Raw genomic sequence first — 16,634 nt, forward strand, 5'->3', positions numbered from 1 at the left:
AATACGGGATCTAAATATCTGAAGGAATAGGAAGAAGAAGTTAGAAAAGACCACGTAAACAAACTTACCATAGGGGGGGAGCCAAGTGGATATTTGTAGATATTTGTAGATTAATGTTAGAATGGATAATCCACGGAAAAAAGTGGATGACATTCTACAAATTTATTAACATTTATCTCCAAAAATTCAGTAAGAATTTCTGGGCACATATTTGAGGATTTCATTTTTTTGTAGATAAATGTAGTTATTCGTGTTATTGTCAATTATGGATAATTTACGAAAATTCTACAAATTCTACAAATTTATACATTTATTTCAAAAATTCAGTAGAATTTCTGGGCACATATTTGAGATATACATTTTTTGTTAGATAAAGTAGATATTTGTAGTTATTGTCAATGGATAATTCTCGAAAAAAGTGCGATGACATTATCCAATATCTACAAATATCCAGCTTGGCTCCCCCCTACATAGCTTAAAGAAGATAAAGCTGGTATACATGGACTGGATCTCTTTCAGCTCCACTTCAGTTATATTAGACTTGTTAGATTTACATCTGTTCATGGGGTCTATTCTGTGGAGGATAACTTTGTTAATCTGAACACTGAGTAGGGGAAATCATGGAGGACATAATAATACTTGAAACCGTGATTGTTTGAATTGAATATAATAGGGTTTTGTGTTCTAAGTAATAACAGAGTTTCGACATAAGGTAATTTCTGCTTCTTTACAGTCTGAACGGAGAAATCAAACAAGTCGGATTTAAAAATTCAATTGTCAATCTATAAAACATTCTCAAATAAGTATAAACTGAAATCAAGGACCATAAAAACATTAATAAGTTATCTATTTGCGTTTTAAATTCATAATCATAAAGATATATGTAATTCATTTTATAATGAAGCTTTGAAAAATCAAACCCTCTGAACAAAGTAGCCATTTACAAAACCCAATCACTTACTAACGTCAAGACATTAAGCACAATCTCCACTCTAAAAACATAGGTCACTATCTCGGAGGTATCTAACGATACACTCAATCAAGATCCATAATTTTAACTTACCGTCATCATCCCATGAACAACATTCACAGGCTAGGACCCAGGGGAGGAACCCGTCCACAACTCAGTGAAAGTGTCGGTCAGATGTATGGGGGCAGTTACATAAACACTACCGCTACTGCTACATATTCTGGGGTTCCTCCTAGCGTCCTTGTGGTACCTGCAGAGTGGGTATAGTTACCAGGCACGTTACCATGGCAACAGGGGGGTTTGCATGGGCAACACGGGGGTTACGATGTAACAAATACGGGGGTTACCATGGCAACACGGGGGTTTACAATGGTAACCGGGGTTAGCATGGTAAAGGGGGGTTAGCATGGTAATCGGGGGGTTTAGCATGGGTACAGGGGGGTTAGGCATGGTATACAGGGGGGTTAGCATGGTAACAGGGGGGTTAGCATAGGTCACAGGGGGTAAGCATGGTAACAGGGGGGTTACATGGTAACACGGGGGTTAGCGGATCATTGAATCATTGTCTCACGTGACATGTCACACATTTTGAATGTAAGATAATTTGTTATCTGATAAGAAACAGCCAGATGTTACAATTTTCTATTATTTCACCTGGTTTCTAGCCTCTTTAAACATCTTGGGACCGAAAGGACGTAGTATGAACTGCGGTATCAGAGTATTAACCCCGGGTATCACAATATTTACAACTGATCCCATATCGCCTGATTGAAATGGTGGGAAGAGTTTTTAAGTTGAGGAGGAACCAGAAATAAGAAATTTTACCGTTCAGGGAAAGAAAACGATGAAAATATCACACGAAGACAGATCATCAGTTGAAACAGAAATTTCTAAATCTCCAACCGCCTGAACTAGCGACTACTACACCCCAACAAACCCCCATTCAACAGCAAGTGTTTTAGCTAGAGCCTCTAACTCCAGATCTTGAGAAAACACTATGAGCAAACCCCGGCCAGCCCCCGTGTAGTCCATCAGGATGTTAACAATAGATCATCCGTTCTCTTTCATACACTGTTTATATACGGACTGAGTGAGGAAGAAAGGTACCCGGAGTTCGTGTTTACAACTGAAATTAAAATGAGTTAGCTCCAAAATAATAACAACCCTAGTAACACCCTAGTAACACCCTAGTACACCCTAGGAACACCATAGTAACACCCTAGTAACACCTAGAAATACGGATGAGAGAGGAAGAAGGTACCCCGGTGGTTCGTGTTTACAATGAAATTAAGAGGAGTTTGCTCAACATAATAAACACCCTAGTAACACCCTAGTAACACCATAGTAACACCCTGCAACACCATAGTAACACCCTAGTAAACACCCTAGTAATACGGACTGGGGTGAGGAAGAAGGGACCCCGGAGGTTCGTGTTTACAACTGAAATTAGAAGGAGTTAAGTCACTATCACAATAGAGTTGTCTTTACAGATGAACAATGGAAGGTAAACAACAAACATTAAATCAGGCAAGGTATCTAAAACCCTATCGCGAGGAATACAACCAATCACAATATAAAAAACTGGATTCACACTAAGACAATAACGCTGTTTTCAGTTAAACCGAACACCATTCCCTCTCACCTGCATCCCGCCGTTAAGGAGTGGATCATCTCGCAGGTTTACAAACTGTCCTCCTCCGTTATTAACCAGGTAGTCCCCATTACCGTGAAGAAGTGATAAAGGAGTTTACAATTGCTCTATCTGCTCATTCTTCCTAATTCACATTGGTATGGGATCACTCTTCCTTCACTCTCCTGTTGTGAGTGATAAAATGAGTTTTCTATGCTGATATACAGAAATGTCTGAGGGTACACTATTTTTGACTTTATAATCACATAATCACCAAATGATCAGTTAAATCGTTTAATTAACTTTAAACAATTGAACATATAAATTCTAAAGTCAGGGTATTTAAACCTTCTTACTTGTACTTTTCGTTATAAATTCCTGTGCAGTGTTCTACTTTTTTGAAGTGACCGGGAGGCTATAGCAACTTCTACAGGCCTTTCTGTATAACAGTTCCTTGATACCTTTACAATACCTTTAACAGAAAATATAATACGGCTGCTTAAGAAAATAAATATGTTCACTAAAACCGACGTCATTCATACTGAATAGTAGAAATAAAGAACTCTTAGTGTCAACCATAACTGACACCGCACTCCAAAATTGACTTAATTCCTGTACACCTTCAGTTACATAGCAGTTTTTACCAACTAATGAAGAGTACACGCGTATCATGTATACTCCTCTCGCTTCACGCAATACTCGTTTCACCTTCACTTAAAATGTCTAGCTGCACAGAACAGGAGTTCTATTAGCATTTGGCACGTCATGTTATTATGATATTAAGAGTTAAGTATTCGTTATCATGATGTGTGTTTATGTTATGAACTGGTGAGTAAAGTGATAGTAATTATAGTAAAGATTTGGAGTCAATAGTTTTTGATAATTTTTAGACATATTTAGTTTTGTGATGTTATAATTTTTCAAAAGTACGCACTGAAAATCGACGATTGTAAATCTGAGCATAATTTAGTAAACCAAAAACTCAAATAGTAAAAAACTGCATAATCAATTAAATTAAACTCATATGTCCGGACTAGAACGTTAGGGAAAGTCTCAACTAGAGAACTAGACCTCTAACTCAGGCCTGTGAGACGGGGCCCCCATTAGAGACAGTAACTCGTTATCAAGTACACAGCTGCTGGCTACATCGGCACTTGTCTGGCTTGTCATTGTGTGTCCCACTCTACCTCGGCCCATCTGACAGGAGATATAATTGTGTGAGGAGGAGAGAGGGTGAGAGGGGCTGATTGTTTTGTGATTGATAAACTGATGAATATGAAGGTTTAAATCAGTGATGAAAAGTTGAAGAGATTGTAAAAGTGAACCAACTTAAGATGTTAAATAATCCACTTCAAAAAAAACAGTGAAATATAACTCACGATCCATCTGATAATCGCTCTCCAGATATGACAAGCACATAGGCTCCTCTGCACCATGAGTCCCGTCCAACATAGCCATAGAAAAGGACCAGGCTCTTAGAGGAAGTAGTAGAGTGGTTGTAAGCAGGCAGGGTCCAGGGGGCGGGTGTGTTTTAAGGAAGGTGGGGAGCGGATAGTGGAGATAGTCTGTCAGGTTGTGGGGTCAGATGATATCTGTTGTTAGCGCTAGGTTGCACGTGGTAGTGCTCTGAGAACCGTCTGTTAGAGGGTTCCATCTGGGGCAAATAGTGTGTTAGGGTTTTGTATCTGGGCAAATAGTTTATTAGGTGGGTTCATCTGGGGTAAATAGTTTTGTTAGGGGGTTCCATCCTGGGGTAAAATAGTTGTTAGGGGGTTCCATCTGGTGTTAAAATAGTCGTGTTAGGGGGTTCCATCTGGGTAAAGGTTTACTTTAAGAGGCAATTGAACATTGAACGACAGAGAATCATTGCACTAGTTAGGATTGCACAGTTAATAGAGCTCTTTTTAGTAATAGAATTCATTTTTAATGATTACAGAAAAATACTATACAGTTTCCCGATATATAGGAGACGAGATAATATAAGGTTGTTTCAAGAGTACCGTAATAGTACGCTATAATATATAAGGTTCGTCTCTAACATAGTACGTATATATAAGTTGTATCTGATTAAGTACCTGCTTTTCTCCAGACTGTGAAGGTTGCCGTCCTCCTTAGGTCCAGCCCTGTAACACATGTATCAGTTCTCAGGAACTCTGAATGTGCTTCACTAAAGCCGCTCCTTTCATGGGGGCGTATCTGTTGCTTTCAACATAGTGTTGTCAGGGGCATCAGGACTAAGATAAGTTGCTATCTCTCTGCAAGTCCCATTCAACTGCTTACAGCGGTAGCTAGTGGTCTCCGTGGGGAGGATAACAGGTTCCAGAGATGCGTTTAAACGTTGGACTGTTGTCTAGGGTACTGGTAACCTGCATTCTGTTTGTTATGACAATCCACTTCTTTGTAGAATTTGTTGTGTCTTTGGAGAAGGTGGAAGGGAAGCGGAAGGAGGGGAGAGCAGTTGCGGATTATCTTGATAGTAGCATTCTGCTTAACAAATTCTAAGTCATACTCTGATGGGATTTTAGTTAAGACTACAATATACTCGTATTCTCACATTGTTTGAAATATTCATGGATTTGTTCTATTATTTACATTGAATTATGAGTCAACACACTTTCGTGACTTCATAAGTTTTTACGGTAAGGTGCACTTGGCTATTCGAGAAACAGTGAAATACATTTTAAAAATACAAATCATACAATATAATCTTCTTAATACAAAATTATGTCGAAAATAATAAATTCCAGAAATATAACATCGCATAATTATACAAGTATACAATTTTAAAGCAAACAAAAGTGAAATTAATTATCAATGAATAAAAATTCAGTTAAAAATATACTTAAGTCAAAATTTAAAGGGTGCATACAATCACAACCAAAGGTGGCAAAAAGCCAGAATTTTCGGAACTTCAGAAGAAATATACAGCATTCCTCCAGTTTTTTAGCAAGATGTAAAAGTACATTTTGCATTCTTTGTTTAAGTTTGTTTGATAACGTTTCCGTTTTTAGATGTTTCCATGTATATACCAATTACAGCTACCACACATAGGGCCAGGAAGGAGAATATCATGATTTTATCAATTTTATCTATTAGGTAAAACAAGCTTCTAAAAAATCCCTTGATAAGCAAAACTAAGTTCCTGAAAAATCTCTTAATAGCATCTTCACCAAGGGTTTCAAAGTTTCGTCTTTGAGCCTCTTTTGTAGCTTCACTTCCAGAACATTTTAGTTTTTGGTGCACCAAAGCTGTCTCACGTGGCCCAGTAATAATAGTGTCCGGTGGAACAGGGGAGGTGGAGAGAGGTTTGTTTGAAGTCTCAATCTTCCTGCGACGAGAACGTCCGTAGTAGTCAGTTAAGATGGACTGCTGTGCTGGAATGATATGTTCAGCCAACATGTCAAGGCATGTTTGCCTAGTCTCCTTTTGATGGTAGGGTTTTTCAATAACCGATCTCCAAGTTACGTCACTTGAACTTTCAGAGAGACCATCAAGATTGTAATCCGAGTCTCTCAAACTACGGTGTCTTTCTTCATCTAATCCAAGAAAAACATCTAGCGAGGCAGCTCCATCTGCTGCAGCGTAAGTCTTCATTTCCTGGGAGAGCTGAAATATCTCCCAATCAACTTGTAATTCAGATTGCTTAACCAGGCGCCGATGCAGAATATCTTCAACCAGCTGTTGAAGGCTTAACTTTGGCATAAACCCACTGCGTTTAACTTTTAACTCAGGGTCAGAGAGAGCCGCTTCCTCCAAACAATACTCAAAGTATTGTAGTTGTTGGATTAGTAATGGGGAGAAGGATTCTTTGCCAACAGCAAGGCACCTCAGATCCAACCAGCTTTTAACAGATATTTGAAACTGACGACGTATTCTCACTATCACCTCCTCAATATCAACACCAACCTTTACAACACCTTCATTCAGGAGAATGGAAGACAACTGATCAGGAAGCCAATATTCAGTTTCAAATCTGCGCACTTGGAACAGGATGACATGTTCTGCTGTTGCTATTTGGATTACGGCTACATCGTAGACACCTTTGGTCTCCCATTTACAATCTAGTCCTATCACAGAGTGCTCTCCATCGATGACGTACCATTGTAGGGCGAGATTAGCCTCTTTGTCGTTTCTGGGGATTATTATAGTCCGAGTCTCTTCAACGTGGTACTCCTCTAATGTCATTCCTGGAAAGAGGAGATTTGTTCATCGTATTTTATTTACTGAATTTAATATTATATATACATTGAACATAATATTATAATAGCTATTGGTTCCCGTGGTTAGACTGGCACTAGAAAGTGACCAATTAGTGACCAATTAGTGACCAATTAGTGACCAATTAGCTTGAGCTACAACCAATTACATAAATCTCTATTTTTTCTGACAAAGAGTAATTTGAAATTTTACCACAATTTTGTACTTGAAAATCTATTCTAGATACTTTAAAATTTTAAAGCACGAAAATATAATTAATATCATTTTATCAACTCAGCTGATGGCAAATTTAAAACAGAACCGTAGCTTAATAAATCAATCATACTATCATGAGTAATTACAAAATCAAATTAATAATCGACTGAAACTATTTAAAACATAAAATTAAAAAAAGATTAATTATCAAAATTGATTAGAAATTCATCAACGAATAAAAAAATTTGAATTATAATTCGCATTCAGTCCTAGTCATTCACTAATCACTATACAATATGTTTGAAATAAAAATCGGTATAAAAATCATTGGTATACAAAATTTATGATCATTATTTACGATAAAACCCATCATCTAAACAATCATTATTCAAGGGAAATTTAACATTATTCCAAAAATCAAAGGCTTCTGCAGCTAATATGCAAACATCCCAGAATAATCATTGATATGCATTATTCTTATTGCTTTATTGGTTGTTTCATAATTGTTAAAAAACGCCCTATTTCTTCTTCAGATCCAAGCACATACCAATCACAGTAATAACTAGAATTGCCAGAAACGTAAACAAAAAGATATTCTTGATAAGGTTGAACAGGCTTCTGAAAAACCCCTTTATAGCTTCAACGAAAGATTCGTCCTCTCTTCTTTGACCAGCGTATCTTCTCTCACCGGGCTGCTTTGCGTCTCTTGGTCCAGTAGATTGTTGCCTTAAGTTTAGCAAAGCACTCTCACGTACAGAGCTGTAGCTGGTAACATCTGGCAAATCGTCTTTTGGTTGTTGCTGTCGGTTTGCGGAAGGACTCTTGTGTACGGAGATGCAGTTGCGAGATTCGTTGGAATGTACAACCTGATGACCTCGGCGTCCATAGTAGTCGGTCAATAACCACTTGTGCTGAGGATCTATATTTTCAGCTATCATATCAAGGCATGAAAGCCTAATCTCTTTTGGAATATATGACTTTTCGATAACTAATCTCCAAGTGAACATATTTGAAGTAATTTTGAGCCATTCAAGATTGTAATCCGAATTTCTCAAATTACAATGTCTTGCTTCATCTAGTCCAAGAAAAACATCTAATGAGGCAGCAGCATCTGCTGCAGCGTAAATCTGCAATTTCCGGGGCAGATACAATTCTTCCCATTCACCGAATATTTGTAAGTGCTTAGCCTCTTTATCTGATGACTTTTGCAGGCTTCGATTCAGAATATGTTCGACCAACTTTTCGAGACTTAACTTTGGCATGAAACCACTGCGCTTAACTTTTAAATCTGCATCAGAGAGGGAAGACCAGTCGGATTCGCATTTTTTCAGTTGTTGGATCAGGTATCAAGTGAAAAAATCGTTGCTGACAGCAAGGCATCGCAAATCCAACCAGCCTCTAACAGATATTTGAAACTGAAGAAGAATTCTTCTGACATCTTCCTCGATACCAACTCCAGCCTTAACAATTCTTTCATTCAGAAGAATTGAAGATAATAGTTTGGGAAGCTGATGTTTGTTTTGGAATGTGCATACTTGAAACAATATTACGTAATCTTCTGTTGCAACTTGGATCAGTGCTACGTGATAATCAGCACGCTTCCGATTAGAGCTAGGGTGGTCAGTCTTCCATTCACAATCTAGCCCTATAACATTGGTATCTTCATCAATGATGTACTTTTGTACCGCTAAGTTAGCTCTCTTGTCGTTTCTAGGTATTATTATCGTTCGAGTTTCCTCAACGTCATACAGCTTTAACTTCATTCCTAGAAAGAGAAATGTTACATTGATTATTTTATCATACGGGTCCATGATTATAATTATCTTAATTTTAGCTACATTTATGCTTGTTTCAGTTTTTAATTGTCTTACTGCATGTTTCTGTTCATTGCCACCTCAGACAAAAAACTTGTAATACATCCAGAGAGTTTACAATTTCTTCGCAGTTCAATAACCTGGGGCTTTTTTTTGAGACACCCTACCCTGTACATGGCCATTAAAAACGTTAAGGTTCTCTGGTGGTTCGTAGCTGTGAACAATTCGTTTTATTTGATTATTAAAGATACAAACACCAAAAAGCATATTATATATATATAAGCATACTATATTATATAGTATAAAACAATCTCAGCAAAGACTATAATATTATAATGTTGCATACTATTATGGTTTAATCTTTCATGAAAAGTTATTATCAAAGGAAGTAATATCAAATGTTCGGTTCAATGTCCAATGACCATAAGTGGTTTCAAAGTCGACTGTGAAACACTTCAAGCTTTTGTTCTAAATGTCTTAACAATACTTCTAATTTATCTATATGGAGATTGAAAGTGAAATCTTCATTATACATTATTCTTTTAAGAAACTCTTCTAATGTTTTAACAGAACGATGAAGAATGAAATCTTTGTCCGTTATCGCTCTCAGAAATAATACGAGTTTTTCTATACAAAAACCAAAAGTGAAATCTTTATGCTTTATAATAGCAATAAAATTGTATAGTCCTATCCCTAAAAGACCAAATACGAAAATACCCATCAAGGTTTCATAGATAACTAGACATATGTTTTGCCCAATTTTTTCTGGGGGTGCAGGAGGTCTGACATTGTTCACATCCTTTGAACATTCGGTCGTGACTTGAACCTTTTTTGTACATTTACACGTAGTTTGAACGTTTTCCACAACCTTACTGTGATTAGAGTTTCCATAGTAGTCAGGTAGGATTTGCCACATCTCAGGGGCCAACTTAGCAACACGATCGAGGCAATCTAACCTAATCTGTCTGTGATAATAATATCTTTCAGTTAATAAAATGTCCCAACAAGCCCTCAAATTTTGCTGTATTTCATTTTCAATTATTTTCAAAATAACATCAAGAGAGGCAGCAGCGTCTGCAGCAGCATAAAGTGTCTGTTCACGGGATAAGTTAGATGCTTCCCAATCACCCCAAACTTGCAAAGATTTTGATTTTGGAAGAGTCAACTGAAGAAAATGTTCAACTAGCGCTTCTAGACCAAGTTTTGGCATGAAACTGCGACGCTTTACCGCTACATCGGGGGCATTACTGGCATTAACAAGTTTAAGTCCGGCTTCGAAGTCCTTAAATTGCCGCAGAATAAGTCCAGTTAGAGGACTGTTGGAAATCTGCATATCAGCAAGGCAGCGCAAATCTAACCAGTAATTCACAGTTACCCGAAATTGTCGATAAATTCGTCTGACGTCTTCTTCAATATTGACACCAACTTTAGTTTGCTTTCGAGACCTTAGAATGCAAGCCAACACTCTAGGGAGAACGTTCTCGCTTTCAAACCTGCAGGTCTGGAACAAGATAACGTGTCCTTTTGTAGCAATCTGGATAACTGCTACACTATAATCGGCCGATCTATTTGAGACCCATTCACAATCAAGCCCTAGATATTGCTCATCTTCAGATTTATCGATTATGTAATGTTGCGCAGCAAAGTTTGCTTCTGAGCTATTCCTCGGAATAATTATCTGCCGTCCATCCTCGACATCATACAAACCCATACCTGAAAGAATAAGTTATACATAATACAATATACATATTTACATAGTGAATAGTCATGAACAAAAAAATAAAAGTCAAAAATAGGATGCAGAATTCATAAATATTTCTTGTTCTTAGATTATATTATATAATTTTAACACTTCTAAAGCTTGGCGACATGTACACTCACCATGCGAGGTGGTGTTTAGACAGGATTTAGGCAAAGTATTCATATTATAAAAACGTTGATGCATTTCATGATTCAAAATTCGTACAAATTATAATTTTGATACTTATGTCTGTTTTAACTTAAGTACATCGAAGTAACACGCTACTTAGTTTGCATGTGCATGAATAATCAATATTCAATAAAACATAAACAGAAATAAGTTTGATTAAACCCTGAAACAAATAAACCGAACTTAAACAGAATTAACCCAAATAGGCACTCAATTATAGCCTAATTAAAAGTGTAAAACATTCCCACCATAATAAGCCAGCATTATGAAATTTACATTCGTAAAATTAGAATTAAATATAAAAATAATGGTAGGCACAATTGATAAGTAAACAAAAAAGTTTAAAAAGCAGTTAAAAGTAAATTATCAACAAATTGAAATTTTAAAAAAGTGACTGCAGTATCAACAACATAAATAACAAAAGAAAACTTTAAAATTACAACTGAAAAACAACTTTAAAACTATCATCTTATTTCTCGCAGTTTCTTACATGATCAAAACATTAATTTGAGAGTAATTGTACCGATAACAATCAGAATAAAAATATAAGCAAGCACCATGATATGACAGGTTCTAATAACGAATTCAAACAATTCAATCAATTGTCTGATTATACATAACAACATTCCCTCCTCAACAAAAGTGTCATCGTCTCCACTAGTTGCACTTGATACTTCAACAACAAGATTTTCTTCTTGCTTTAGAGTGCATTTCAAGGCGATATTAGATCTTTTGCTGTATGAACGTCCATAGTAGTCAGGTAAAATAGGTTGAATCCAACTTGGAGCTATCTCATGTATCATGTCAAGGCAACATAATCTGATTTGTTTATGATTATAGGGCTTTTCAAGAACTGATAACCAAGACTTAGAGTCCTTTGTAGTTTTAGGAGTGTGACCTATCTTGACATCTAGTGCATAAAATATGTCTAGTGACGACGCAGCATCTGCTGCAGCATACAACTTTAGTTCTTGAGTTAGTTCACAGGCCTCCCATTCGCCCAACACTTGTGAAGCGAAGGATTTTGGCAGGGCTTTACCCAAACAACTTCCAACTAGTGTTTCAAGCCCTAGTTTTGGCATGAAATTTACACGCTTGGCCTTGACATCAACAGAAGATGTAAGGTTTTTAGTCTGTTTTAATTCGTATTCCTCCAGTTGCAGAAGCAGATTTTCACTTAGCAGCATATTTTCAATTGCAAAACATCTCAAATCTACCCAGCTTAGGACAGACTCTCCAAATTTGAGACGGATCCGTCTGATATCTTCTTGAATGTTCACTCCAACTTTCACAATACTTTTGTCTCGCAGTATTTTAGCCAATTGTAGAGGAAGGACACGTTCGTTTTCAAACCTACATACTTGAAACAAAAGTACGTGTTTTTCAGTCGCAATTTGGATCAATGCTACAAGACACCTAGCACGCCCGGTCTTCCATTCACAATCCAGTCCTAACACGTTGCTATCTTTATCAATGATGTATCTTTGCACAGCAGCATTTGCTTCGTCGTTATTTCTGGGGATTATAATAGATCGACTATCTTCAACATCATACAGATTCATTCCTGAAAAGTATGCAATAGATTAAAAAACCAAATGTTTCGGCACCCTGAATATTACAGCTGACAGAGGGCGAAAGAACTCTTTTAGCTAATTTGTTAGCTGTCGAAATGATCTAAATCAAAATAGGGATTGAAATTGGTACGTATTGGATACAATTTTCAGTGAAGCATGCAAGAAGTTTTTACAAGAACTTGAATAAATAGACTCGGATGGTCACAAACCGTAACAATATAATTTTGTAATGCTATGTACAATTTCAAAACAATAATTAAAATCTTTTTATACCAGAGTAAGTCCCTCAAGTAACGTCAGATAATAGGACCTTTGACCTTTTGACTGAAAAACAAAACTAGAAATGACAGAAAATCATAAAAATCATACATCAGAAATCAAAAAACGAATGGTAATAGTGCATCACTGCGAATAAATAAAATTTTGCAAACTATGTTTATATACACTATACATTATACATTATACATTATACATTATACCTTATCTATATTATATTTTAAACTTGACGAAATTTCCCCGGCAACGGGGACATAGAAGAAAAAACACCGAAAATCGACCTCAAAATGACCCTCTGGTGATGCCAAACCCAGCTCGCAAATGGAGTTGAAACCTCGCCATTTTTAGCAGGGTTGTAGAAAAAGGATAGGAATAGGCTATAGCATTCTTAGAATTTTGATTTAGGCTTTAGATTTTTTATAATTAACGTCGGAAGTGAGGTTAAATAATCGTTAGAATAATGGCGTTATTTAAGCAAAGGTTTACTGCGCTGTTGCGTAGCAACGATAAAAATGCACGTGCGCGAGCAACCACAGATTAACAACGCGCGTTGTTATGCTGTATGATATATACGTCATAATTTCAAAACTAGCTCACATTTACGCTCACGCTATGACTTCTTATAACTTTGTTTGTGATTGCAATATTTTGATGCAGTAAAAAGTATCGATACTTTTTTTTCGATACTAAATTCGCTAGAGCTACACACAATGCTGACATGACACTGCGCACACACAATCAACAAAAATATTGTTGTTTTCTAATTACGCAAATAACTTTGCGCAGTTAAACATTTTAATTGCCTGGCAATAATTCAATTGACTGTCATTCTCGATTGAAACATCAGAATTTCACAACTAGCTCACATTTACCCTCATGACGCTATATACCTATATATATTTATAACTTTGGTTGTGATTGAAATTTTTTGATGCAGTAAAAAATATCGTTTTGGGGCTATATGATGAAGAGAAATTAAAACATAACTGATGCTTAAAATTTCCTCGAACAAAGCTTTCGACTAGCGGCGGGTTTCTAGTACATTATACATTATACAGTACATACAGTTAAAAAACAAAGTTCTATCATAAATTTGACACAGAATGAAATGACCAAAAATCCCTTTTACCCGGTGACAGAAAACGAAAGTAATGATTGGTCCTCAGAATGAGATAAAATTGAGACGAACTTAGAGTTGTAGAATTTCGGTGAGAACAATCAATGTGAGGATTCCTTGGTATTTTCTTCCTGAACCATAGAAAGTATACCCAATCTGGTGCACTTTCCTGCACCTGGTCCATGAACTAGTGTTTTAAGTGTATGAATGAGGAGTGAAGGTAATCTCTGGCGGCATCTGAACTAGAAATCGAGGTTGAGGGAGTCCTGGCAATCCGAACTGGGGATGGAACATGACATTGTCTCGGTGGTATTGGCTCATAGGAATGCCTGGTGGTGGAGGTGGTAGTCCAAATGTAGGGTACGGTTGCTGGTAACTGTGGGGAACAAAGCTTACATCTTGGTATAAATTTGGCTGCATAATCTCGACTGGCCCTCTCAATTGTAAGTGAGGGTCTGACGAACCAGGGTGAGAACCATTAGCTTCCTTGTGAAGGTGTGCATCATGTGAATCGATATAAATCGTTCTAGTCAGAGCAACGTTACGTGATCGGGCTGTGCTAAGTTTGTGAGACATTTTAACCTTTTTGTGACAAGGAGGTCTGTAGTTTAGGTTAATTATAACACTTGATGGTGGCGGTTGTAAATATCTGGGGGAATCTTGCTGGTAGTTGTGGGGAACAAAGCTAACGTCTTGGAGGAACCCTGGCTGCATGGTCTTTGCGAGCTGTAAATGATGGTCTGGTGGACCTGAGTGAGTACTATAATTAGCTTCCTTGTGAAGTTGTGAATCTTGTGAATAATTTGGAATTTGGTTATTCAAAGCTTTTTCAAGGGGACTAGGTGAAATGCGGTCGTGAGATTTGTTGGACCTTTTAACCTTCTTACTAGGAGAACGTCTGTAATGATCAGTTAAAATTGGTCTCCACTGAGGCAGAACATTCTGGGAGATAATGTCAAGACATGATTGCCGGACATCTCCGTCAATATAAGGCATTTCAATAACCAATCTCCAAGTAAGGTCGTTTGAAGGAACTGAAAGCCATCTGAGATTGTAATTGGTATGCACCAAAGTACAATGTCTGGCTTCATCTAGCCCAAGGAATATGTCTAATGAAGCAGCAGCATCTGCTGCAGCATAAATCTTCATATCCTGGGATAGTTCAAATGCTTCCCAATTACCTAACACTTGTATGTTAAATAGCTTAGGCAGGCTTCGATGCAAAATATCTGCAACCAACTTTTCAAGGCCTAACTTCGGCATGAAACTGCTTCGTCTACCCTTAACAATTGAGTCGGTAAGAGGAGCATCCTGTGACAATTTTAATTCGAAGTTTTGAAATTGTTGAACCAAAAATAACGAGAAGAAGTCTTTTCGAACAGCAAGGCATCTCAAATCTAACCAGCCCCTAACAGTAATTTGAAACTGAAGTAGAATTCTTCTAACATCTTCCTTAATACCAACTCCAACCTTAGCAATTCTTTCATCCAGAAGGATTGAAGATAACAGTTTGGGGAGCCTATGTTTGCTTTCAAACCTACATATTTGAAACAAGATTGATTGTTCTTCCGTAGCAATTTGGATCAATGCTACAGGACAACTAGCAAATCTGCTCTTCCATTCACAATCTAGTCCTATTACAGGTGCTTCTTTGTCAATGATGTACTTTTTTACAGCGGAATTGGCTTCTGTTACGTCTCTGGGAATTATTATGGCTCGACTTTCTTCAACGTCATATAGATTCATCACTGAAAAATTTTTGATGCAGCAAAAGACATAATATCATTAAATCATATATTATTATATAATTTATATATATGGCAGATACCGTGACGACATATACATCACCTGGACTGAGTCACTGGAGAAGCTAGACCAGTTCCTACTTTGGCTCAATCAATACCATCCAAACCTCAAGTTTACAATGTCGACACCTTCTACAGAGGGGACTGAATTTCTAGACCTGTTTATTTACTCGAAAAATTGCAAGCTAGAAACTAGGACGTACTGCAAACCTAGTGATGCCCATAGCTATTTACTCCCACAATCCTGCCACCCTACACACATAGCAGAGAATATTCCATATGGAGTAGCACATCGAGTGTTCAAAAACTGTTCAGAGGAAGAAGAGTATTTGAAATGTAAAATTGAATTTAGTGAATATCTAGAAGATAGGAATTACAATAAAGATCTTATCCATAAATCCTTTGAGAAAGTTGAGTTACTTAAACGGGATGATCTGATTTCAAAAAACCTTACAAGCTCTAATAGTAAGAAGAGTGAAAGATGTTTTCCTTTAGTTTGTGATTTTGACCCTAACTTACCTCCAATTGGTAAAATAGTTAACAAGAATAAATTTATCCTTGGCCTAGACCCCCTTTTAAAGTCTGTGATCCAGCCTAGTAAAGTATTTGTTTCATATCGTGGTAATAAAACTATCAAAGAAACTTTAGTTCCGAGTAAACTTTCAGAAGATCGTAAGTATCATGAAGATAGTAATGTTATAGCTTTAAACTCTAACACTGAAAATGTGGCTCTGCCTACTAGTATAGAAGAGGGGGGATGTTATCATTGTAACTCCAGATGTAAAGCCTGTAGAATGTATATTTGTGAATCAAAAACAGCTCAGAGCTACCACTCGGGGTACACTGTTAACATCATTGGACAACTAGACTGCAACACAGTAGGGGTGTGCTATCTAGTAAGGGATAAAGTCTGCAGACGTGCTTCAGTAGGAAGCACAGTTAACAATTTTAAGACCAGATGGCAGAACCACAAATCACATATTAGGAAAGCGGTTAGGAGTTGTGAAATTTCTTGTCATTTTAACGATAACCAGTTCCATAATCTTACCAAAGAGCCCTTAAAAACGTTTGACAATGAGTTATCCGATCAGATAGAGGTTATTAT

At 37.0% G+C, this 16,634-nt stretch overlaps 1 protein-coding gene across 1 annotated transcript; it reads right to left on the reverse strand.

The window, feature by feature from the left end:
- Positions 1-13,919: 13,919 nt before the first annotated feature.
- Positions 13,920-15,470, reverse strand: LOC134818669 (uncharacterized). The gene has a single exon (XM_063828309.1). It carries the CDS (start codon positions 15,468-15,470, stop codon positions 13,920-13,922), a length of 1,551 nt encoding a protein of 516 aa, XP_063684379.1.
- Positions 15,471-16,634: the final 1,164 nt, after the last annotated feature.

This window comes from Bolinopsis microptera, chromosome 7 (genome assembly GCF_026151205.1).
Source record: "Bolinopsis microptera isolate Bmic1 chromosome 7, MBARI_Bmic_1.0, whole genome shotgun sequence".
In the NCBI taxonomy this organism is placed as follows: Eukaryota; Metazoa; Ctenophora; class Tentaculata; order Lobata; family Bolinopsidae; genus Bolinopsis; species Bolinopsis microptera.

What these genes read in the sequence shown, in the direction of transcription:
- LOC134818669 (XM_063828309.1), bottom strand. Translation starts at nt 15,470, where the DNA reads ATGAATCTATATGACGTTGAAGAAAGTCGAGCCATAATAATTCCCAGA.